Source organism: Acomys russatus, chromosome 25 (assembly GCF_903995435.1).
Source record: "Acomys russatus chromosome 25, mAcoRus1.1, whole genome shotgun sequence".
NCBI classification, from domain to species: domain Eukaryota; kingdom Metazoa; phylum Chordata; class Mammalia; order Rodentia; family Muridae; genus Acomys; species Acomys russatus.
This window is the reverse complement of record NC_067161.1, coordinates 48,464,625-48,487,684: the sequence shown is the minus strand read 5'-3', so window position 1 is coordinate 48,487,684 and position 23,060 is coordinate 48,464,625. Positions and strand designations below refer to the sequence as shown.

The following is a 23,060-nucleotide window of genomic DNA, read 5'->3' as shown; positions in this document are numbered from 1 at the left end:
ACACACAGATAAAATGAAACTGGAAAAAATATATAAAATATATACACACCCAAAAGCATCATTTTCTGGCCAGCCTCTATAGAAAAAGCATTATGTTGTGAAGGACAATCAATGAAAAATATATTCCAACTTAAGTGTTAAAGAGCATAAGTGGTAGAGGATAATATAAAACTTGTGTAGAATCTCCCAGGTGTATTTCTACAGCCATCCAGTGTCGTGGCCCTTCTCAGGCCCTCTGTTGGTCTTCACACATCTGAGTGTGCTCTTATGTGTGAAAAAGCCATGAGAAAAATAGCTCAGAAGAGGCCCTCAGCTCTGGCTGTTCATGGACATTAATACCTTGAACTACTTTTACGTATACAATGTTCTTCTTATTTGAGCATCGCGAGTGTACAAAGATATATGGTTCTATGTCCTCCCAAACGCACAGAAGTTTGACGATGTTTGCCTGATTTTTGCTACTTTGGTAATCATTTGTAAGTGTTCCCACCATCTCTGGGCCATGTCCCTTTTGAGTGGTTTTTTTTTTTTTTTTTTTCATAAGAAATATAGCCAGAAATTTTCTGTTAGTATTCTTACCTCTGCTTAAAGGAGCTATTCTTAGCCATGCGTGCACACTGAATCACCTGAAGAAATCTCAGAAGGCCCAGTGTACGAGTTCCATTCATAGAGTCTCATGGAGACTGGCCATTAGCCCACCTTCGCTCTACCCTGTGCTAGAAGTCTCGTCTGGGGAAATTGTCACCCCTGAAAAAACTGCTAATCTTTTTGTCACTTCGAGCTTGACTTTAGACTATCTAAAATCTGCTTACAGAAAGTTAGTGTTTGAGGAAACCAATAGATAAACTTCACTGAGCCAGGAAAATATGGTGTCACCGTGGTGAGGAAGGCCGGGTTCTGACGGGTGGTGGCTTCACACAGGGCTCCAGTCATCCAGTCCTCCTGGCTGGGTGCTGGAGGGAGGACGAAAACTGCAGTACACAGTGGAGAACATTCCACGTTGTGCTTTTCTACATACACATTTTATATTTTGCAACTAATTTACTAATTTTTTTTATCAATATTATCATAGTCTTTCTGTTGCAAGGCAGATTCTGTCTTAGTTACTTTTCAATTGCTGTGATAAAAAAACACCTTGGCCAAGGCAACTTATTTAAAAGCAATGCTTAATTTGGTGCTTACTGTCTTAGAGAGTTAGAGTCCATGACCACCACAGCAGGAAACATGGCAGCAGGCAAACGGGCATGGCACTGGAGCAGTAGCTAAGAGTTTACTTCTTCTTCTTTTTTTTTTTTTTTTTTTTAATATTTATTTATTATGTATACAGTGCTCTGTCTGCACGCACACCTGCAGGCCAGAAGAGGGCATCAGATCACAGTATAGATGGTCCTGAGCCACCATGTGGTTACTGGGAATTGAACTCATGACCTCTGGAAAAGCAGTTAGTGCTCTTAACCACTGAGGCATCTCTCCAGCCCCAAGAACTTACTTCTTAAGATACAACCACAGGCCAAGAGAGACGCTGGGAATGGTTTGAGTCTTTTGAAACCTTAAATCCTGCCCCCCCCCCAATGATATACAATAATATACCTCCTCTAATTAGGCCATACCTCCTAATCATTGCAAAATAGTTCGACCAACCAGGGACTCAGTACTCAAACACAGGAGCCTATGGGGGCCATTCTCACTTAGACCATCTGTGTGCATCTGCAGAGATGATCTGCAAGTCAAGCACGTGAGTCTCCCCACACCTTCCCTCTCATCCCCTCACCATTAAGGAATCTCTTATTGGCTGAAGACTCTTGAATTAGTATCATTTATTAATTTTTTTAGTTAGGAAATGAAATAATGGGTTTGATTATGACAGTTCCATATAGATATCTCGTTGTACATTGTTTATGTTTGTTTCCCCACAACCTACCTAATCCCTCCCGGCTATTTTATTGCATTACTGAGATAGGTTTCTTTCTTTTAAAATTGTATTTATTTACTTATTTGTCTATGAGTGTTTTGACTGCATGCATGTCTACCCTTATGGATACCTAATAAATTAACATTCTGGGTTTTACAAATATTTTTAAAGATTTAAAAATTCTAACTACATATGTATCTATGTGTCTGTCTGTCTGCCTGTCTGTCTGTCTGTCTGTCTGTGTGCTAGAATGCACATGTGGACATCAGAGAACAACTTGTCCATATCCTCTTTTCACCATGTGGGTCCCACAACTTGAACTCAGGTCACCAGGAAGCTTGGTGACCTTCACTCCCTGAGCCATCTCACAGCCTAGGGGAAGAAAAAGTTTGGGTTTTGTTTGTTGGTTTTCAAGACAGGTTTCTCTTGTGTAGCGTTGGCTGGCCTGGACTCGATTTGTAGACCAGGCTGGCCTCGAACTCACAGAGATCCACCTGCCTCTGCCTCCCTGAGTGCTGGGGTTAATAGGCCTGTGCCGCCACACCAGATTGGAAGAAAAGTTGTTTTGGTTTTTTTTTAAAGAGTCAGTACAGGCAATGAGAGGCCGTCTTGGGTCCCACGGAGTGAGTACCAGGAGGTTGTAAGACACCGGAGGTGGGTGCTGGTAGCCAAACCGCCGTCCTTTGGAAGAGCAGCAAGTGCTTTTAACCCCTTAAACTCCAGCCCCAAGGAAGAATTTTACATGGAATGAATGCTTGCATGCTTTGATGCTTGTGTGTCTGAAATGCCTTGATTGACAGGGTCACTGGCTTTCAGCCCCAGAATCATTTTCCTTCAAGATTTTAAGGCATCACACATTTGTCTTCTACAAAGCAGTGTGATTGATTGGAGGTGCTTGGGGGTCAGGAGAGGAGAGACGGAGTGCAGTATTTGTGTTTCCTTCTTAGTAACATTTCCTTTTGTTCTTTTTCTTCCTAGAACCACTAAAACAGTTGTTAACTTTGAAAGTCTGATTTCTCCTCTTGGGTGACCTTTCCCCTTCTTATTTGGCAGTGTGGTGGTTTGGAGCATAGCCAAAAGAGATGCCATTTGTGGCAGCCCCGCGGCAGGCCTCAATGTCGGCAATGCCACCAGCGTGGTCTACTCTAGGTGCCGAGATGAGATGTTTGTCACTGCTGGAAAGTAAGTCTGCACAGTGTAAATGCCAGACTCATGGATTATCACATCACCTGCACAGAAAACACGTTTGTGTCGGTCCGGGTGTGGGGGCAGGGGAGGGATATGTCTTGAGTCTTGGACAAATGCCTTACATTGTAATTTTTGTAAGCACTGAAAAAAAACCTTTCAGCTGGATGTATTTTAAGTATGTTTCTTTGAAAATGCTATTGAGGAAAGATTCTGCTGAATGGTTAAACTGTTCTTTTAAAAAAATTCATTACATTTATTTATGTACTGTATGTATGTGACCATGCTAGCATCTGGAGGTCAAAGGCCAACTTCCAGGAATCTTCTCTTCCATCATATAGGTGCTGAGGTTTGAACTGGGCTTGGCAGCAAAGCTCCTTTACCCATGACCACCTCACTGGCCCGGAACTCTTCTTAGGATTCGTTTTTGTCACTAAAAAGACACAATTGATTTTTGATCCATGCTTGCCAAGTAATTTGCACAACTACATGAATTTACTTCCTGGTTGGTATTTCTTACCACCTGCTCTTGATTTAGGTCTAATGAAGTGATATTTTGAAAAAAAAAAAAAAAAAAAAAAAAAGAAGAACCATGCCAAGATATTGCAAATGTTTAAACTATTAGCCACAGGACATAACTCGGGTAGGGTCAGCTTCAGCCAGCTTATGGCGAGCGAGCTGAACATCTGAACACACCCTGCATCCATCCCACAGCGTCAATTAATTTACGAATTGGCAAGCAGAGCCCTGCTTGGTGCCCTGAAGGGAAGGTGGAGCAGATATAAAAGCATCCTTTCCCACACCATCCACCAGATGTAAGGGAAGAAATCGTAAACTCTAAGACAGAAGGAGTTCAGTCAAACTGTCTTTGCAATCCCTCTGCCATCTCTCACACATGAAGGGTATGACAGTCGGTTCCTTCCCCTGCCAGAGTGAAGCATCCATGCTGCTCTCCCTCTGTGATGTTGCCTGTCCCTACCTTGGGGCACACAAGCTGTGTTTATTCCATGGCTGAGTGAGGAAGGACTTACTGAGAGGTGGTAAATGGTAAATTCCTTGGCAGCCATAAAAGCCCTCCCCTGTCAGGCAAATCACGTCAGAACCCTACCCGCTCTTCCTACCCAGACTGAAGCTCTGCAGCCCCTGGTCTGGCCTGCAGAGCAGCTCGACTCTTTGTTTTCCTGGATCTGGGCTCCTCGGTTCCTTAGCGGCTGAAGGCAACAATCTGTTCGTTCCAATGTCTGTAGGCAAGGTTTCTCCAAATTCACACTGGACGTTTCATAGGAAACAATGTTTTTGGGGGTCATCTGTATTCCAAACTGGCTTCAACTTCATGTGACACCAGTACTGGGAATGTCCACATTCTTAACTGAGATTTCTGTTGTGACACCGGGATTTCTGGTTTCTCTGTCACAATCATGCTTTTGTGTACTTTACTGTATGATCTCCCTGAGACAGCCCAAACACCCAAGTGCTTCAGCATCCATGTGAGATCTACTAGTCAGGCGATGGCCCGGTGCTCATGTGCTCTCTCTCTCTCTCTCTCCTTTGAAAGAATACATTTAAATATTTCTTGAGCATTTACTATGTCTATAATTTCTGTAGGCTAAAAATAAAGCAAAACAAAAGTTGGCATATTCTATTCTAATTAATACTCTCTGATTTGAGATGTTGGCAGAATTCTTTATAATTTTTTTTATAATACTTTTACTAATCTTGAGGATTTCACATGATGTACTTTGATTCTATTCGCCTTGGTATTGTAATTATTATAACAGAGTTGTGAATTTAGATGAACTCAACTATATGGCCGTGAAGTGCCAGACGCATAGCAAGTGCTGCTTTGATCACTAACTTACAATTTCACTCACTTAATCTCATCTCTCTTTCCTTGGAGACAGGAATCTCCAAATTAAAATATCCTCCATTAAGCAAGGAGCACGCCCGTGACCCCCACACTTGGGAAGCAGTGGCAGGAGTTTTAAGGCTAGCCTTAGTTACACAGTGAATTTGAGGCTAGCCTGGACTACATGAGATCCCGCCTCTAAAAGAAAAAAACAAAAACAAAAAAGCCACACTTTTAAACGTTTCTACGCAGCTGAACACCTTGACTTACTTTTCCCTGACTGAGATCTGGTGTCCGGAACAAACGTCTTCCGCTCTCCCTCTCCCACGCCAGACTCTGGTGCATTCCATGTAGATTCCACGTGAATGAGATCAGCCAATATTTGTCTTTCTGTGCCTGGCTCAGTCCAGCTCGCACGATGCTCTCCAGATGTCCACCTTGCTTAAGGCTGAGCAGTTTTCCTTTGTGTGTATGCACACTGTCTTCACCTATTCATCTGCTGATGGACACTCAGGAGAGTACACATCACAATATCAATACTTCATAACGGACGTGCACACAGCATATGTTAACACTGAAGGTTGCTGGGAGTGGGTTTCAAGTGTTCTTACTAGGAAGAGATAAGTAAGGTAATGCATGTGCTTAGTAGTTTAATTTAACCATTCCACAGCATATACATTAAAAGAAGCTATATGTCATAAGTATATTTTAATATGTCAATAATAAGAGGAAAAGACTGAAAATGAAAAAACTCTGGTTTGTTCTACATTTGTTTGCATGATTAATTAATTCATCTTTGAGACAGGACCACACTATGTATCCTTAGCCATCCGGGAACTTACTATGTAGACCAGGCTGGCCTCAAACTGAGAGATCTGCCTGCCTCTGTGTCCTACATGTTGACAGTAAAGGCTGTGCCATGCCTGGCTTGTTTGCTTGATTATATGCATGCTTATTTTCAGTACAGTGGGAAGAGAACACACTTCAGTGTGTGACAGTGCTGAGTGTGAGTCCTATTGGGTCGTACACAAGCTCGGTCTGCATCACCTCACTCGGAGAGTCAGGCACCATAGCCTACCTCTCAGGGTAGCCGTGAGATTGAGTGGAAAGTTCTCAAAGTGTACAGTGGGCTAAAAGAGTAAAACTCCTCAAAAAAATGTTTCTCTCTCCTCTTTTCGGCTTCTCCTTCAAGATGGAGCAAATACCTTAAAGAGATATGACGCAATGATTAAAAGGGTGCCCATTTGACTGTGATTTTTTTCCCTTTGTAGTGGGACAATTCGAGTGTGGGAACTGGATCTCCCAAACAGAAAAATCTGGCCAACCGAGTGCCAAACGGGACAGATGAAAAGAATTGTCCTGAGTACTGGAGTAGGTACCCACCTCAAGTGCTGTCGCATCAAGTGGCCATTAGTGCAAGCACCTGCAACCGTCCCTGAGCAGGGGTGGGGTGTGTGCACTGAGCCAGGCTAGGGAGCAAGAAATGAGGAGGAGGAGGAGGTACAGCTCAAAGGGAGCACCACAGCTGGGAAGGAGCTGTGCATCACCTAGAGGTCCCATTTTACCGAGACCTGAGCTGTCACCAAACACTCACAGCCTGGCCTGGGGAAAGCAGCACAGCCAGGTGATGCCGAGAGCATACAGAACCACCCTCTGCCGCCACTGCTGTTTTTTTTCCTTTGGAAATAAGGTTTCTGATGGCAAAATGCATTGCTGAAATGCAGATTCTTTCACAAAGAGACATTATTAGTATGTTTGAATGTGGATACACAATTCATTCATAGAACTCTCTGGTTGGTCCATTGATGTATTCCTCCTCTTTAATGCATAGTCCTTTTTATGAACGTAGCCTTTGGACACTATAAGACAAAGCAAATGTGTATCCTCAGAGAAGCACATCTCTATCCTAAGAGCCCTTTGGAGTGACTCACAGTTGGCACTGGTCATACACGTTAGCACCAGACCCAAATGAGAGTCAAGTACAATTCCTAGTCCAACACCGCCTCCAGCTGCGGATGGCCCTGTCTCTGTTCCTCTCACATCTGTGTTGACCTACCCTTGAGTCTTAGCAGACAGATGTTACCATGAGTTTCTTTGTCAGTCATTATGGAATTTCATCTCCTCCCTAACTGTGGCTTCATAGACCACCGGGGACACTCGGGTCTTCAGGTTTCTGCTTTGTGCCTCCTAGATGGCCAGCGATGACAGCTTTTTCTACCTCGGTACCACGACCGGGGATATTCTAAAACTGAACCCCAAGACCAAACTGCTGGCAGACACTGGGCCTGTGAAGGACAAATTCAGCTTGGTGAGTAAAACCCATCACAGTATGATCCCTCCCTCCCTCCCATTTCCTTCCCTCAACTGACAGCACAGACTTTTGTTAAGGAAAAGTCTGGTGGGTGGGTGGGAGGCAAATTAGCAATGGATGCAAAGCCACACCCAAGTCAGCTTGGCCAAGCTGCACTGGCTGGTTAACCAAGCCCTGCTCCCTGCTTCTCTTCAGGTCAGAGCCATTCCTAGGTGCCATTCTAAGGTATCAGTACCTTGCTCATTTCCCTCTCTTTAAAGTGCAAGATCTGTTTCTTTTATTATTTGAAACTATATTGGTTCTAGTCCCGTTGCCATCTATGAGAGAGGTGTGGGTTTTTTTTTTTTTAATCTATAAGCATGTGCATATGTGTGTGTGTGTGTGTGAGAGAGAGAGAGAGAATATGAGAATGTGTGTGTGTGTGTGTGTGTGTGTGTGTGAGAGAGAGAGAGAGAGAGAGAGAGAGAGAAAGAGAGAGAAGAGAGAGAGAGAGAATGTGTGTGTGTGTTCAACTCTAATAGCTGGGATCTCAGGTTGTAGTCTCAGAGGTGCTGCCAAAAGTCATTCACGAGAACAAGAAATCAGAAGTGTGTAGTTGCTGAAGTTTCAACAGTTCTTGTCAAAACTCCAGTAAGCAATGCTAACATTTAAACAAAAGCCAAAGGCCCACACCGAGTGAAGACTCTACACAATAAGGACCACCATCTCTGACGCGCCCAGGAAGTTCCAAGGGCTGAGGTGGAAGGTTTGTGTGCTAAGTCCCACACCTGCCTGTCTCACTTCCCTTATCAGAACAGATGGCTCCTGTGGAAGCACAGCTACTCCCCCACTTAACAGACATCCTCAAGGAACTGAAATACTGTGCCATCCTCTTGGGGGAAATGTCAGTTTCCTTAATAAAAACATTATCATTTAACAGTCAAGCTTTTAAAGAAATCCACAAAACTGGGAAGAGGCCATGATGCAGATACTACAGATAGAGGCGTATTTACAAATAATTCTGTAGGAGAATCAAAGCACCTAGAGCAACGGTTTTCAAATTATTTAGGGGAGACAGATTCTAATACTAAGCAGATAAAACAAGGCCAATGAGAGGAAAGGGAGACCTGGCGTAGGGCTCTACCATTTCCAAGGCCTGCTAGGTCTCGAAAGGCCACCTGAGGACACTGCTTGAAAACTACGGCTAGGCATGGCTTCTTCTTCTTCTTCTTCTTCTTCTTCTTCTTCTTCTTCTTCTTCTTCTTCTTCTTCTTCTTCTTCTTCTTCTGAATATGCAAGTGAATTTATTTATTTATTTTTATATGTGACATTCTTTTATTTTCCTGGCTTACAGTCTTTTTTTTCTTTCCATTTTTATTAATTTATTCATATTACATCTCGATTGTTAGCCCTTCCCCTGTTTCCTCCCATTCTTCCCTCCCTCCCACTTCCCCCCTTCTCCCCTCCCCTATGTCTGTGATTGGGGGAGACCTCCTCCCCCTATATATGCTCTTAGAATATCGAGTCTCTTCTCGGTAACTTGCTATCCTTCCTCTGAGTGCCGCCAGGTCTCCCCATCCAGGGGACGTGGTCAGAAAAGGGGCACCAGAGTTCGTGTGAGAGTCAGATCTCACTCTCCACTCAACGGTGGAGAATATCATGATCGTCGGCTAGGTCTTGGTAGGAGTTCGAAGTTTAATGCCTATATTCTCCTTGGCTGATGCCTTAGTTTGAGAAGGACCCCAGGACCCAGATCTGCCTGTCATAAAGTTCTTCTTGTAGGTTTCCAGGACCCTGTGGGTCCTACTATTTCCCTGTTCTTCCATGCTACTCTCGCCTAAAGTCTCAATAGGATGTCCTCTCCTCTGACCCACTTTCTTGGTAAGTAAAGTTTTTCATGGTACGTATCCCTTGGACTAGTGTTTTGATATAAGTGAGTATATACCGTTTGTCTCTTTTTGCTTCTGGGTGAACTCACTCATTATAATAATTTCTAGATCAATCCATTTGTTTTGTCCCCAAGTGCTGTCAGACGTTAAAAACAAAACAAAAAAGAAGAAGCCTGGTGTCTGTTGTTGGAAGGTATTTTGTACCAGGCTTCTTCTTTTTTGTTTTGTTTTTAATGCCTGACAGCACTTAGGGGCTAAGCCTCCACACAGCAGATGCTGGCTATGGAAGCGCCTCTCAAACCTCCAGCATTTCAGCCTCCTCCCAATTCTTGCCATGCTGGTCATCCATCTTAAGAGGGATGGTTAAGTCCCACAAAGCAGTGACTCCAGCTCAGCCTTCACACGGTTGGAAAGAAAAGATTGCTGGAGGGATGAAAAGATGAGCAGTGGTACTGAAGATGCCTTGTTGGAAAATCAAAGGGCCTTGGACAGTTACTGCTTTTGAAACTCTACTTAAACAGTTGATCCCTAAAGAGAAAGGCAAAGAAGTATCATGGTTTAAAATCAGGCCATTGATAAACAGTGCTACCTTAGAAGAAGCTGGCCGTGACGGTGATGTAATAATGAAAACAGGATGGTTTTACAAGGTCTCAATGAGACGACAGATGAAAGTAATCAGAGAAGAAATAATAGAGAGGTAGTGTGTGTTCGTGGATAGGGAGGCAATACTATTGTTTAAGTGTTAGTTCTTGCATTGGTGGATTCACACCTGGACTTCTAACACTTGGGAGGCGGTGGCAGAAGTATCAGCAGTTCACAATTATCTTTGGCTATGTTGTGAGTTCAAAACCAGCTTGAGTTACATGAGAGTCTGTTAAATCTCTCTCTCTCTCTCTCTCTCTCTCTCTCTCTCTCTCTCTCTCTCTCTCACACACACACACACACACACACACACACACACACACACACACACACTGGAAGCCAGTTCTTCCAACTGGATTTACAGATTTAATGTAATCATGACCTAAACCCAGAGTTAATTAAAGCTGCTGGAGAAACTGACTCCATCAGTGATTTAAAAAAAAAAAAAAAAGCTGCAAAGGATCCAGAGCGGCCAGCATAGCACCGAAGAGCTGTCAGAGGAGTTCGAGTGCCCGATTCCAGAGCTTAGCAGAAGTCTACAGTAATAAAGACAGGGCGGTTTTTAATGAAAAAAAGTAGACAGGTGAAATCAATAGCTCAGAAATAGACCTGCACAAGAATTCTTAGCATTGTCTGGCAGAGTAACAGAGATGATTCAATGGAGAAAGGACAGTTCCTACAAATGACGCTGGACACAAGTGGATGCCCATTTGTTCAAAACATGTACCGCAAACCAAAAACTTACCCAGCAATCCGAACACCGACTTTAACCCTTTACAGATGAACTCAAAATGGAACACAGAGCTAAATATAAAACATAAAGCTTACAGAAGATAGTCTAGGTAAAGGATACCATGACCTAGGGTTTACTGATGACATTTTAAACACAACATGTAAAACACAACCAGGAAAATGCTATGCTAGTCAGGGCTCTCAAGGGACAGAATGGTCGTCTCAGCAGTCCCAACTTGGTGATGGCGTCCCAAGTGGTCCTAGGGAGCTAAAAGTCCTCATTCTGCGCCAGAGTCTGGAAGAAGTGGGCCCTAATACCAGCAAAGCAACGCCTCAGGAGCAGAGTAAGATGAACTTGCCAGCCTACGTGAGGGCAAGCAAGCAAGCAAAACAAAAACAAAAACAAAAAACAAACCAAACCAAAACAAAACCCCTTTCCTCTGTCCTTTAATATGGGCTGCCACCAGAAGGTGTGGCCCAGATTAGAGCTGGTCGTCTTATCTGAACTGACCCAATCAAGAAAACCCTTTGCGGGTGTGGGCATCTGCTGGGCGTGACGATCTGTTGGGTCTCAGATGATTCCAGATGTAGTCAAATTGACGACGTTCACAGCCACTGCAGAGTTCATACGCGTAGGCCTTGTTAATACGGAGTTTGAGCTCTGCAAAAGGCATCACTAGGAGACTGAGAGGGCAAGCCACAGAGTGGGAACATATTTGGCGAAGACATGTCTGCTAAATAAAGCACACAAGTGCCACCTCTGCTGTCTCATTCTCCAGCCTTTGCTTTTCTTCTCAGAGGCAGTGGAATGCCTTTCAAGTCAGAACAGGCAAAATCTAGCTTAAAGAAACTTGAAAGGACAGCCGGGTGTGGTGGCGCACGCCTTTAATCCCATCACTCGGGAGGCAGAGGCAGGCGGATCGCTGTGAGTTCGAGGCCAGCCTGGTCTACAAAGTGAGTCCAGGATGGCCAAGGCTACACAGAGAAACCCTGTCTCGAAAAACAAAAAAAAAAAAAAAAAAAAAAAGAAAAAAGAAAAAAAAAGAAAAAAAGAAACTTGAAAGGGTATGTTTATTTTTCAATATTCAAACTCAGGGCTTTGGGTTTTGTTTTGTGGTTTTTTTTTTCTTATGATGCTGGGGATTAAACCCAGGGCCTTGTGCCTTCTAGCACTCCAATCCCTACGCTATAAGCCCAGCCCTCAAAACTCATTAAGACATAAGCAGTGTGGTGGTGCATGCCTTTAATTCCAGCACTCAGGAGGCAGAGGCAGAGGCAGGTGGATCTCTGTGAGTTCAATGCCAGCCTGGTCTACAAAGCAAGTCTAGAACAGGCAGGGTTGTTATACAGAGAAACCCTGTCTCAAAAATAAAAAAAGAAATAAAAAAAATTTTTTTAAAAAATGAAAGAAAATAAAAGACATAAACTTATTAAGTCACTAACTCTAGATGTTGAATGTTTTCAAATAAAATATGAGCCATTGTCTTGGTTGGTTTTGCATAGCTATAACAGAATGCTGGAGACTGGGTGGTTTGTAAATAGTGGAAGTTCATTCAGTCATGACCTCAGAGGCTGGGGCTTTTCAAAGCTCAGCATTAGCATCTGGTGAAGGACAGTGGGCTACATCATCCCGCGAGGGATGGCAGGGCATAAAGATAACTGACCGTGAAAAAGCAAGAGTCACTTTTTCCCTAAATCTGGGGATCAAGTGGCCTTCCTCCCTGAGCCTTCCAAGGAGCTAGAAGCACAGACAGCATTTCTGTGTTGAGCTAAATTCACTTTTAATGATAAACCACTCTTTATAACCAATACCATCCATGGGAGGAGAGGCTTTTTTTTTTTTTTTTTTTTTTTTTTTTTTTTTTTAAGGATAGGGTTTTCTTTTGGATGGCCTGGAACTCACAGAGATCCACCTGCTTCTGGCTCCCAGTTGCTGGGAGTAAAGGTGTGTGCCATCACGCCTGGTTCATGAGCTAATCATAAGGCTCTACTTCCCAGCAGTGTTGCATTGGGGTGCACACTCAAACCACGGCACTCGTGCACACTTGAAATTAGAACCTTATAGAGCATCCTATGAACTGGCCACCGTTCCTCCATATGACTGGAATTTTTTTCCAAGACAGGATTTCTCTGTGTAGCCTTGGCTGTCCTGAGCTTGCTTTGCAGACCAGGCTACCCTGGAACTCACAGAGATGCACCTGCCTCTGCCTCCCTGAGTGCTTGACTGTCTGGAATTTTCAATGTGTTTCCAACTATTGCTAAGATTGTATGTTGTATGCCTTAACTCAGACAGTATAGTCACCAAAGAAATCTCCTGTGCTGTATGTATTTGGATGTTATATTGGACCCTGCCTTTATATGAATTAAGTTCCGGTGGGAGCCATGGCAACCAAAGAACTAGTTTGCTGAGGCTGTGCTCATGTCTCCTGCCATAACTGAGCTAGAGTGGATGGATATATGAACATCAAAACTCAGGATGTTCAAATGCACAGGTGACCTTAGGGAGGAAGGATGGTGAATAGTCTCTACTTCTTGAAGGCTACTTCCTAAGACATGAACTTGTGGTTGGCATTCAATGCTCTTGGCCAACGTGGAGGTACACATGTGCCTCCTTGACGTGGCCTTAGCATGCTCCCTTGCGTCAGGTGTTGCATTGGTTTTTATTGTTGTTGTTGTTTGTTTGTTTTTGGTTTTTTCATGACAAAACCCTTTGGTCCTTTCATGGTATCATTTCTCCCCCTAGGGAGTGTCAGCTATCAGGTGCCTGAAGATGGGTGGTTTATTGGTTGGCTCTGGAGCAGGCTTGCTGGTCTTCTGTAAAAGCCCCAACTACAAACCCATCAAGTAAGTTCTGGACCCCTTCAGGGCTGGGATAGGCAGAGACCCACTGTTGAGAGATCCACTTAAAGCCAACAACTAAATGACATTGAAAGAGCCATATTTGCGAGGCATTGTGGCTCACCCCTTTAATCCCAGCACTCAGGAGGCAGAGGCAGGTGGATCTCTGTGAGTTCGAGGCCAGCAAGTTCTACATAGAATTCCAAGCCACTCTGGGCTACACAGTGAAGCCTCTTTAAAAGAAAAGCATTGTCCAGTTAAAGACTTTCATCTTGCTATTAAATGCATAGCTGGAATCACAAGGGTAGAAGTTTCTTTCCTGTGAAAAGGCTCATGTTAAACCAAACCTAAGTCATTCTTTTCAACCCAGAGGCACACTATTCTTTCCCATAAGTACATAACTTTGTGCACTATACTGGGCTTTGGTACCAGGAGCACACCGTCTACCCCTAATTTTTCAAGTTATCTTTTCAGAAATGGGTTGCCCTGGTTGTTTGTACCCATGATCCTGCCTGCCTTGTACAAACCATTTCAGACCACATTTCCATGACAGTTTTAACCTACACTGACAAGCCCCTCCCTCCTGATCACGGGTGTGCAACTCACATGAATAACTCCAACCTTCCCAACTGTGTCACTTCGTTGAGGGCCTGTCCCATGCCCTCATGGCTGGCTTGTGTCCTCTGCAATCAGATGGGCAAACGCTTGCTGGCTGACTGACTCCGCTTCACCTTTGTGCTTTTTCCCAAAGGAAAATTCAGCTGCAAGGTGCTATCACGTCTATCACGCTCCGGGGAGAGGGACACCAGTTCTTTGTGGGAACAGAAGAATCACACATCTACCGTGTTAACTTCACCGATTTCAAAGAGACTCTCATCGCCACTTGTCACTTTGAAGCTGTCCAGGACATTGTCTTTCCGTTGTGAGTAGAAATGTTTGAGTGTAGACATTTGGTGCAGCATGTGAAGGGATCGTTTTATTTTATTCAAGTGCTTTCAAGGCTCATGACTATAATTATTTTCCTAACCAAACTTTCTAAGGGTACTAAATTATTTTTATTGGACCTAGAAAGATTTGTTCATTTTTAGGGTATGGATGTTTCCTGTGTATGTATGTCTGTGTACCACATTGCATGCAGTGCCTGAAGAGGCCAGAGGAGGACATGAGATGCCTGGGACTGGAATCGCAGACTGCTGTGGGTGTCAGGAATGCACCAGGCTCTTCTGGAACAGCAGCCAATTAGTTCTCCTAACGGCTGGCCATCTCTTCAGCCTTCTGATGGATTTTTTTTTTTAATTGGCTTCACCATGCAGTTACATTGGTTTTCCTTCCTCTGTTTTAGATGTTTTTTAAAATGCTGGATTTTGGGCAGATGAGACGGTCATTGGATAAAGGCAGTTGCCTGACAAGCTGAGTTTAAATGCTCCCTTGCACCCGCACGATAGAGCACCAGAACATAGCCCACAAATCGCCGTCCAACCTCCACACACCTGCTACAGTTGAAAGCACATGCACATATGAAAGTAAATAAATGTAAAACACGGCCTTCTTAAGTAAATCTGTCATGGAAAGGGCACATTCAGGAGAGCTTTTCTGTGTTTCTTCAATGACATCTGGGAGGGGGGGGTCACAGAAGTATCTTTTCTCAAACTGTTAAGATGGGGCCTCACACACTGAAGGCTGGCTGGAATATTTTTTTAATATATTTTATTAATTTATTCATATTACATCTCAATTGTTATCCCATCCCTTGTATCCTCCCATTCCTCCCTCCCTCCCATTTTCCCCCTACTCCCCTCCCCTATGACTGTGCCTGATGGGGACTTCCTCCCCCTGAATATGCTCATAGGATATCAAGTCTCTTCTTGGTAGCCTGCTATCCTTCCTCTGAGTGCCACCAGGTTCCAGAAGTCCTGAGTTCAATTCCCTGAAACCATATGCTGGCTCACGACCATCTATAATGAGATCTGGTGCCCTCTACTGGTCTGCAGGCAGAACATTGTATACATAATAAATAAATCTTAAAAGGGGGGGGGGAGAGGACTTTGAGTCATCATGTGGCACTACTTAGTTTTGAAGTACGTTATCATATTTGGAAAGTATGTTCCTTGAAGTTGGACAGACACTGTTTGCACTGAGTTTCCTGTGTTTAGCTTGAACTTCGGCCATGAGACCATTGTTCTACAGATGCAAGCCTATTTCAGGACTCAGTGCCTGACGTAATGAGCGTCAGCTTTGGTTCCCAGTCCTTTGGGTGGAGGTTTTCCAGTTTTTCTAACGGGGAGAGCTGATGCTTCCCACTAAAGTGAATTTTTATTGGAAAGTGGGTCACTTTCTTACCAGGTTCAATTTTCCCTATTGCTAAGGAGTTTTATGGAACAAGGCTATAACATTTTCTGGGTTTAGTGATTTTTATAAGGATATATTTAAAGATTTTATTCTCTCTCTCTCTCTCTCTCTCTCTCTCTCTCTCTCTCTCTCTCTCTCGTGTGTGTGTGTGTGTGTGTGTGTGTGTGTGTGTGTGTGTGTACCCACAGAGGCCAGAAGAAGGTATCAGACCTCCTAGCCCTGAAGGTTGTAAACTCCATATTTTCTGGCATATAACATGGCTTTTTAACCCCTGAAAAATCTGTGCCAAAGTTGGGGGTCATCTTATAAACCAGGTACTTAATCTTCAGCTTGCTTCCCCTTGCTTCATATGTCCGGTGTATATAGTGGGGGGTGCCATGGCCCGTTCCGCGCTCTGTGAGGGGAGAATAAGCCAGGGAGGAGCAAGCTGCACACATCTTCCTGCACCCCGAGGAGGAGAACGTGAGCGTGGATTGGCTCTCTACCAGAACCCGCCCATCAACTCAGAGGGCTGAGTGTTCTCAGGTTGAGTGTGGAGCATGCCTTAAAGGGGCAGTGTAGACTGGCACTGGCTCTCTGCCGGCATTTATTGCCATGCCTGCAAATAGACGCATGCCAGAGCCTGCTGCGCAGGGTGTGCGTTGGAAGAGGGGTAGTCTTATACGGTGAGTATATTCAAAAAAACCTCTATATTTTCACTGGAAAAGCTGGGGGCCATCTTATATGCCCAGTCATCTCATACACCAGAAAAGACGCTACCCAACTTGAATGCTAGGAACCAAACTCAAGTTCTCTGGAAGAGAGAATCATATGTTCCTCACCATGGAGCCATTCCTCAAGCCTCTGTAATGATATTTTTAAAAAATCTATATCTTCAATTTTATGTAAATGCAAGCCTATTTGGGTTTTGCATGGCTTCATTTTCTTTGTTGTTTTTAATACTTTGTTAATTTTTTGAATGAGAGAGAGAGAGAGAGAGAGAGAGAGAGAGAGAGAGAGAGAGAGTGTGTTCCAGCATGAGTGTGAGCATGTGCGCATGTACATTTGCATCTGTGCCATGGTGCACATGTGGAGGTTACAGAATGACTATTAGGAGTTCTTCTTTGCTACCTAATTTCAACTCTGAGTGTGCAGAAGGGATCCACTTGGTTCTTTTTGTTTTACTGTCGATTTTTTTTTTTTTTTTTTTGGTTTTTCGAGACAGGGTTTCTCTGTGTAGCCTTGGCTGTCCTGGACTCACTTTGTAGACCAGGCTGGCCTCAAACTCATAGCGATCTGCCTGCCTCTGCCTCCTGAGTGCTGGAGTGCTGGGATTAAAGGCATGCACCACCACCGCCCAGCTTTACTGTCAATTTTAAAGTGAGTAAACCTTAAAACAGAAGAGGCTCTAATATCTTTTGGGGGTTTTTTGTTTGTTTTTGTTTTTGAAGTCAGGGTTTCTCTGTGTAGACTTGACTGCCCTAAACTTGCTTTGTAGACCAGGCTGGCCTAGAGCTAACAGAGATCTGCCTGCCTCTGCCTCCCGAGTGCTGGGATTAAAGGTGTGCATCACTGTGCCCAGCTCAACTTTCTGTTTATAAACAACTCTATCCCAACTCTTCCAGGAGTGAAAAGATTACAAAATATTTTCCACAGAGGATGTGAGGAATTGAGTGTCACTCCACACAAGAAATCTCTAAATCACACCTTTAGGTAGCCGACATCCAAAGTGTACCCTGCCCCACACCCTTATGAGGCACATTTGATACCAAATACACATTGAACGCTGTGCATCTTTGATGGCTGCACCTCTTATCCCCCATGGCTTCTTTGTAGTGGTACTGCCGAGCTGTTTGCCACGTGTGCCAAGAAAGACATCAGGGTGTGGCACACGAGATCCAACCGGGAGCTGCTTCGGATCACTGTGCCCAACATGACATGCCATGGCATCGACTTCATGAGAGACGGCAAGAGCATCATCTCAGGTAACAGGATGCTCATGGTGGCACATGCTTACAAGCCAGAGGCTATCCCTGAGCTCCAGAGGCCAGCCTGTGCTACATGAGACCCTGTCTCAAACCAGCAACCAAACAACAGAAAATTTGGTGGTTACTTCCAATGGAGATTTGGATGCAGGTTCTGGCTGAGGTTTTAATTCCTGTCATTCTTATTGTCTGTGTGTGGGTCACCAGGGACAGTCTTCTGCCATCTGCCCTCCTTCCCTTAGGGTAGTGGTTCCCAACCTTCCCGATGCTGCAGCCCTTTAACACAGTTCCCACGAAAGGGTTGGTCTACTCCCAAAGGGGTCATGACCCACAGATTGAGAACCTACCTTAGGGTCTTAGAGTTCCCTTCTACCCAGGAGGTGTCCTAGCTTGGAAAAACTGTGTCTCTCAAACTGCTTCTCTTACCAGGGATGTTTTTCTTATTTATTTATTTAATTAATTTTTTTTTTTTTCAGGGATGTTTTTCTTGCTAGGAAAAGTAGTTGATGCTGAGCTGAATTGGAGACTTAGTATGTCTAGGGCCTTGGCTTAGAATTCATTTGTATAGGAGAGAAAAAAAATCCAACCCAAACTAAGAAATACCCCCAAGACTTGTTAATTTTATGTTCATGCACATAAGTCTATGTGCATGCAGACAGTTTTGCTTTGCTTCGCTGTTGTTGTTGTCCTAAGGGTCTCACATAACCCATGCTGGTCTTGAACTTGCTGTGGAGTTGAGGATGACTTTGAGCTCCTCATCTTCCTGACTCTACCTCCCAAGTGCGGGGGTGGAAGGAAAAGCGTTTTCAAACGTCTATTTATTGATTTATTTCTATGTGTATGGGTGTTTTGCCTGCATGTATGTCTGTGTTCCACATGTCCGCCTGGTGTCCTCAGCAGCATAAGAGAGGACTGGATTCCCCATAACTGGAGTTACGGACATGTGGCTGCTGGGAATTGAACTTGGGTCCTCTGGAAGAGCAACTGGTATTCTTAACCACTGAGCCATCTCTCTAGTCCTTAAAAGGAAAAATTTAGAATACAATTTATGCCAAACTTATGCTTTAACATAAATGATAGATACCATGAGCTGAGCATGGTGTTGAACACCTACCAGTCTGGCACTTGGGAGGCAGAGCCAGAGGACTAGGAGTTCAAGGTCATTGTTGGTTACATAGAAAGATCGACCTAGCCTGGGCCACAGGACACCCTGACTCGAGAAACCACCCCCCTCCCAAACTAGAGACACCACATTGCTCCTCCTCTAAATATTTCAGTATATATCTAAAAATATTTTCCTAGGAAACAATAGTTTCTTAATATCATCTTATGAGTAACCTATATCAAATTTCCCCAGTTGTCAAAAATAAATGTATTGGTTTACATCAGGGAGAAGCCAAGTGGATGTGAGTGAAGCTTTTAAAACAGAGACCTGGGCGCCTGGCTGTGTTTCCTCCTTGTCTGCTCCCACACCATCTCTTCACCCCTGATGCTTTACACTGTACTCAGAAATGACAGGTCCTCTTTTTTTTTTCTTTCTTTTTTCCCCCCTTTTCTTTCTTTCTTTCTTTTCTTTTTCTTTTTCTTTTTTTTTTTCGAGACAGGGTTTCTCTGTGTAGCCTTGGCTGTCCTGGACTCCCTTTGTAGACCAGGCTGGCCTCGAACTCACAGCGATCTGCCTGCCTCTGCCTCCCGAGTGCTGGGATTAAAGGCGTGTGCCACCACTGCCCCAGGCCGGCTCTGTTTCTTTACACCTTTTATCTATATGCTCCACTGGCTCCACCTCAAGGCTCGGCCACTTAGGTACGTCACTGATCGCCATCTCCACCCTGGTCCTTGCTGCTGCCCACTCTTCTAGATCACTCCAGTAGTTCCTGTGACCTCTGTTTGCCTCCACTCTTACCCACCAGTTAATTCTTCTCACAGAAACCAAAAATCTGCTTTAAAAGGTTAGAATGAGTCTGGCTATTTGCTGGGTTTTTCAAGTCTCCTCCCCTCCCCTCCCCTTCTCCGCAAAAGGCAAAGCCCCAGCAATCACAAGCAAGGCCCCATAGGACTTTCCCTGCTCCTCTCCTTATCCACCTGCTCACCCCACCCCACCCCCACCCCCTCCACCCCTATGCTTGCATCTCCCCTGTTCTACAAACACACCAGGCATATTTTACTCTCACTGTTCGGTTGGCCTGGAATGTTCTTCCTCCAAACACCCGCCATGGCGTGCCCCTTCCCTTCCTGAATGAAATGCTGAAAGGGAATCTACCTTGAGCATCCTGTTTAAAATCGCTAAGCTCAAGAGACAGCACTAAAGCAACACAGATGCCTGCAGAACACGGTATTCTAGGTAGAGGCAACAGCAAGCGTGAAGGTCTGGAGGTGGAAAATCACTTGATGCATTTTAAGGGGTAGCAAAACTGTGGGTGTGTCTGGAGCTTATTAATTCAGGGTGTGGGGGCACGGCTTTGGGAGGAGTGATTGAAGAGAAGGCTGAAGAGGCAGGTGGGCACCTGGCACCCCGAGTTAGTGCGCAGAATAAAGAGTTGGATTCGGGGCTGGAGAGATGACCCAGTGGTTAAAAGTTCATGTCTGTCTTGCAGAGTTCAGTTCCCAGCACCCACGCCAGGCAGCTCACAAAGCTGACGCTCTCTCCTGCCCTCCTTGGCCACCTGCATCTATATGTACACACTCCCACACAGTTACACATACCTTTAAAAAAAATCAGTATTTTTTAAAAAGTTGGATTTTAATTCTAGGATTGGGGGGAGCATTGGGGAGATCTTGATCAGGAAGGTGACTTGGTGTTAGATGACTAAATGGAAGTAGGAGTGCAGGAAAGGAAAGATTGAGAGGACACTGGAGCACGCTGTGGCCGGAACGGGTGGTGTCAGCAGAGGTGGAGGCGGGGTCCTTTAAGAGCAGAGCCCACAGAACATTGGGAAGCAGAGGCAGGGGGATTTCTGAATTTGAGGCCAGCCTGATCTACAGAGTGAGTTACAGGACAGCCAGGGCTACAAAGAGAAACCCTGCCTTGAAAAACCAAAACCAACCAACCAACCAGCCAAACAAAAACCAATTACATGGATGAGGGTAGCGGTCTACAATGCATGGTAAAGTGAGGACACGCCTCCTTCACAGAGCATGAGACCCACGCTGGACAGGGCAGGTGCACCCCAGACAAAGTTCTTCACTCTCTTTCCAGAAGCAACCAGTTTGGAAGGTTGGGGGTAAGGGCACAAAGAGTATTGGCAGCTGTTAGGGCTAGCCTCTCCTTACAGTCTTAACTCCCATTGATGATTCAGGGGAGTGTCAATCTGCAGAGAAAGGTGGTGAGTACACTGACCGGGCCAACCTGCCTTTTGCCTCCTCATGCTAGCATGGGATGATGGAAAAATCCGAGCCTTCGCTCCAGAGACAGGTCGGCTGCTGTACACCATCAACAGTGCTCATAGGATTGGAGTGACAGCCATTGCTACCACCAGCGACTGTAAACGGATCATCAGTGGTGGCGGAGAAGGGGAGGTACAGTTCTAAAATGCATTGTTTTAAATGTCTTTAATTTAGGAGAGATGGCTCAGAGGTTAAGAACACTGGCTGCTCTTCCAAAGGTCTTAAGTTCAATTCCCAGCAACAACATGGTGCCTCACAATCATCTATAATGAGATCTGATGACCACTTCTAATAATAAATAAATTTTTTAAAAGTCTCTGATTTAGAGCAACTAACTCATAGGAGGCTATCCGTTTTTCATTTTTATTTTCTTTTTTAGTTAAAAAAATTTTTTTTTTTTTTTTGGTATATGGGTGTTTGCATGCAATGTATACCATGGGCCAGGAGAGGGCATAAGATCCCCTGAGGCTGGAGTTACAGACTGTTGTTAGCTGCTATGTGAGTGCTGGGAACCAAGCCCAGGTCCTCCAGAAGAGCAGCCAGTGTGCCCTTAAGTGCTGAGCCATTTTGTCAGCGCCTCCATTCCATTTTATTTGCGTTTTTGTTTTGTTTTGAGACAGGGTCTCTCCGTGTTAGCCTTGGTTGTCCTGGACTCACTTTGTAGACCAGGCTGGCCTCGAACTCACAGCGACCAGCCTGTCTATGCCTCCCCAGTGCTGTGATTAAAGGTATGCACCACCACCTCCCCGCCCAATTTCATTTTAAAATATAGACCTGCCTGCACTAGAACTCAGGAAGGGTCAAATTAAGATGTTGATGGGCTTGTAAAATACATCTTAAATTAAAGCTCTAGTGCTTTAAACAGATATTAAATCTACCTGTTGACAGAAAGGGTATGTAAGCTGCAGATGGAAATACAGCCTCTTCGGAACCAGGCTGTGAACCGAGCTCATGCTCTGCCAGCGTGAGAGACTCATTCTTTTCCTCCAGGGCCCATAGCCGAGTCAGTTGTTTTTATCTTACCTTGGCTATTGCCCTAATGTCACTACATTCAACTTTTTCATCGTCATTGGGAAGATCCTAAAAGCATCTCACACATAGGCTCATTTGGGGGGAGGGTCTCTCCCCCTACACTCCCAGTTTTGTTTTTGAATCCCAAAGCCTTGTTTTTGTCTACATGGGGGTGTTCTCACCCTTCTCAGCTATCATAGGAGGACTTTCTCAGAGTGGACACAGATCCAACATCTTGGGAAAACCCTTGGCAGGATCTGGGCAATTGGCCTGAATGGCTGGGCTGAAATGGCTCCTCTAGCCTTCTCTGTGTTTCAGAGTCCTGCAGTACAAAGGGAAAATAGCAATTCTCTTGAGGACAAAACATTGTGTTCTCTCTCTCTCTCTCTCTCTCTCTCTCTCTCTCTCTCTCTCTCTCTCTCTCTCTCTCTCTGTGTGTGTGTGTGTGTGTGTGTGTGACATCAGGAGCCTTTCTATCTGACCAGCCACACCCACCCCTTGCCCCTGCCCCCTCCCACTCCGCCTCCGGGAAGGCTATCACTGGCTTTGATTCAGTCCCTTCTCATTTGTCACCATCACCTCATCCTCACTTGTTCCATCACACTTCAGGAGCATTTGTCTTGCTGATGCCCAAACTTGTCCTGGCCCAGACTGTGTGAATTCTAGGCACCTAAGCTCACTTTGGGAGAAGTGACACTTGACACTTGCATTGTGTTTGGCCTGTTTGTTGGACTTTCCAAGTCCCTCCCTCAACTCTTGCCCCTGCCCACTCAGCCACCGAAGGCCCCCTTTGTAAACTTTTCACAGACTTTTATTTAATTAAAAAAATTTTTTTTTCATGACAGGGTTTCTGTGTAGCCCTGGCTGTCCTGGAACTCAATCTGTACACCAGGATAGCCTCAAACTTGAGAGATCTACCTGCCTCTGCTTCCTGAGTTTCAGGGATTAAAGGTGTGTGCCACCATGCTCTCTGTACTGACTTTCTAAAAACTTTTTTTTTTTCATTTTTGAGATGATA

The 23,060-nt window shown here is 44.6% G+C and overlaps 1 protein-coding gene across 2 annotated transcripts in view; it reads left to right on the top strand.

Annotated features, from left to right (window-relative positions):
- The window catches only part of Cfap52 (cilia and flagella associated protein 52), a 39,942-nt gene that overhangs the window by 9,974 nt on the left and 6,908 nt on the right, over positions 1 to 23,060 (top strand). For both annotated transcript variants that reach the window (XM_051167835.1, XM_051167836.1), the window contains exons 4-10: positions 2,966 to 3,094; positions 6,215 to 6,314; positions 7,135 to 7,251; positions 13,240 to 13,340; positions 14,086 to 14,256; positions 17,499 to 17,647; positions 21,018 to 21,163. In XM_051167835.1, coding sequence (XP_051023792.1) covers positions 2,966 to 3,094; positions 6,215 to 6,314; positions 7,135 to 7,251; positions 13,240 to 13,340; positions 14,086 to 14,256; positions 17,499 to 17,647; positions 21,018 to 21,163 — 913 coding nt within the window. The remainder of the gene's footprint in view (positions 1 to 2,965; positions 3,095 to 6,214; positions 6,315 to 7,134; positions 7,252 to 13,239; positions 13,341 to 14,085; positions 14,257 to 17,498; positions 17,648 to 21,017; positions 21,164 to 23,060) is intronic.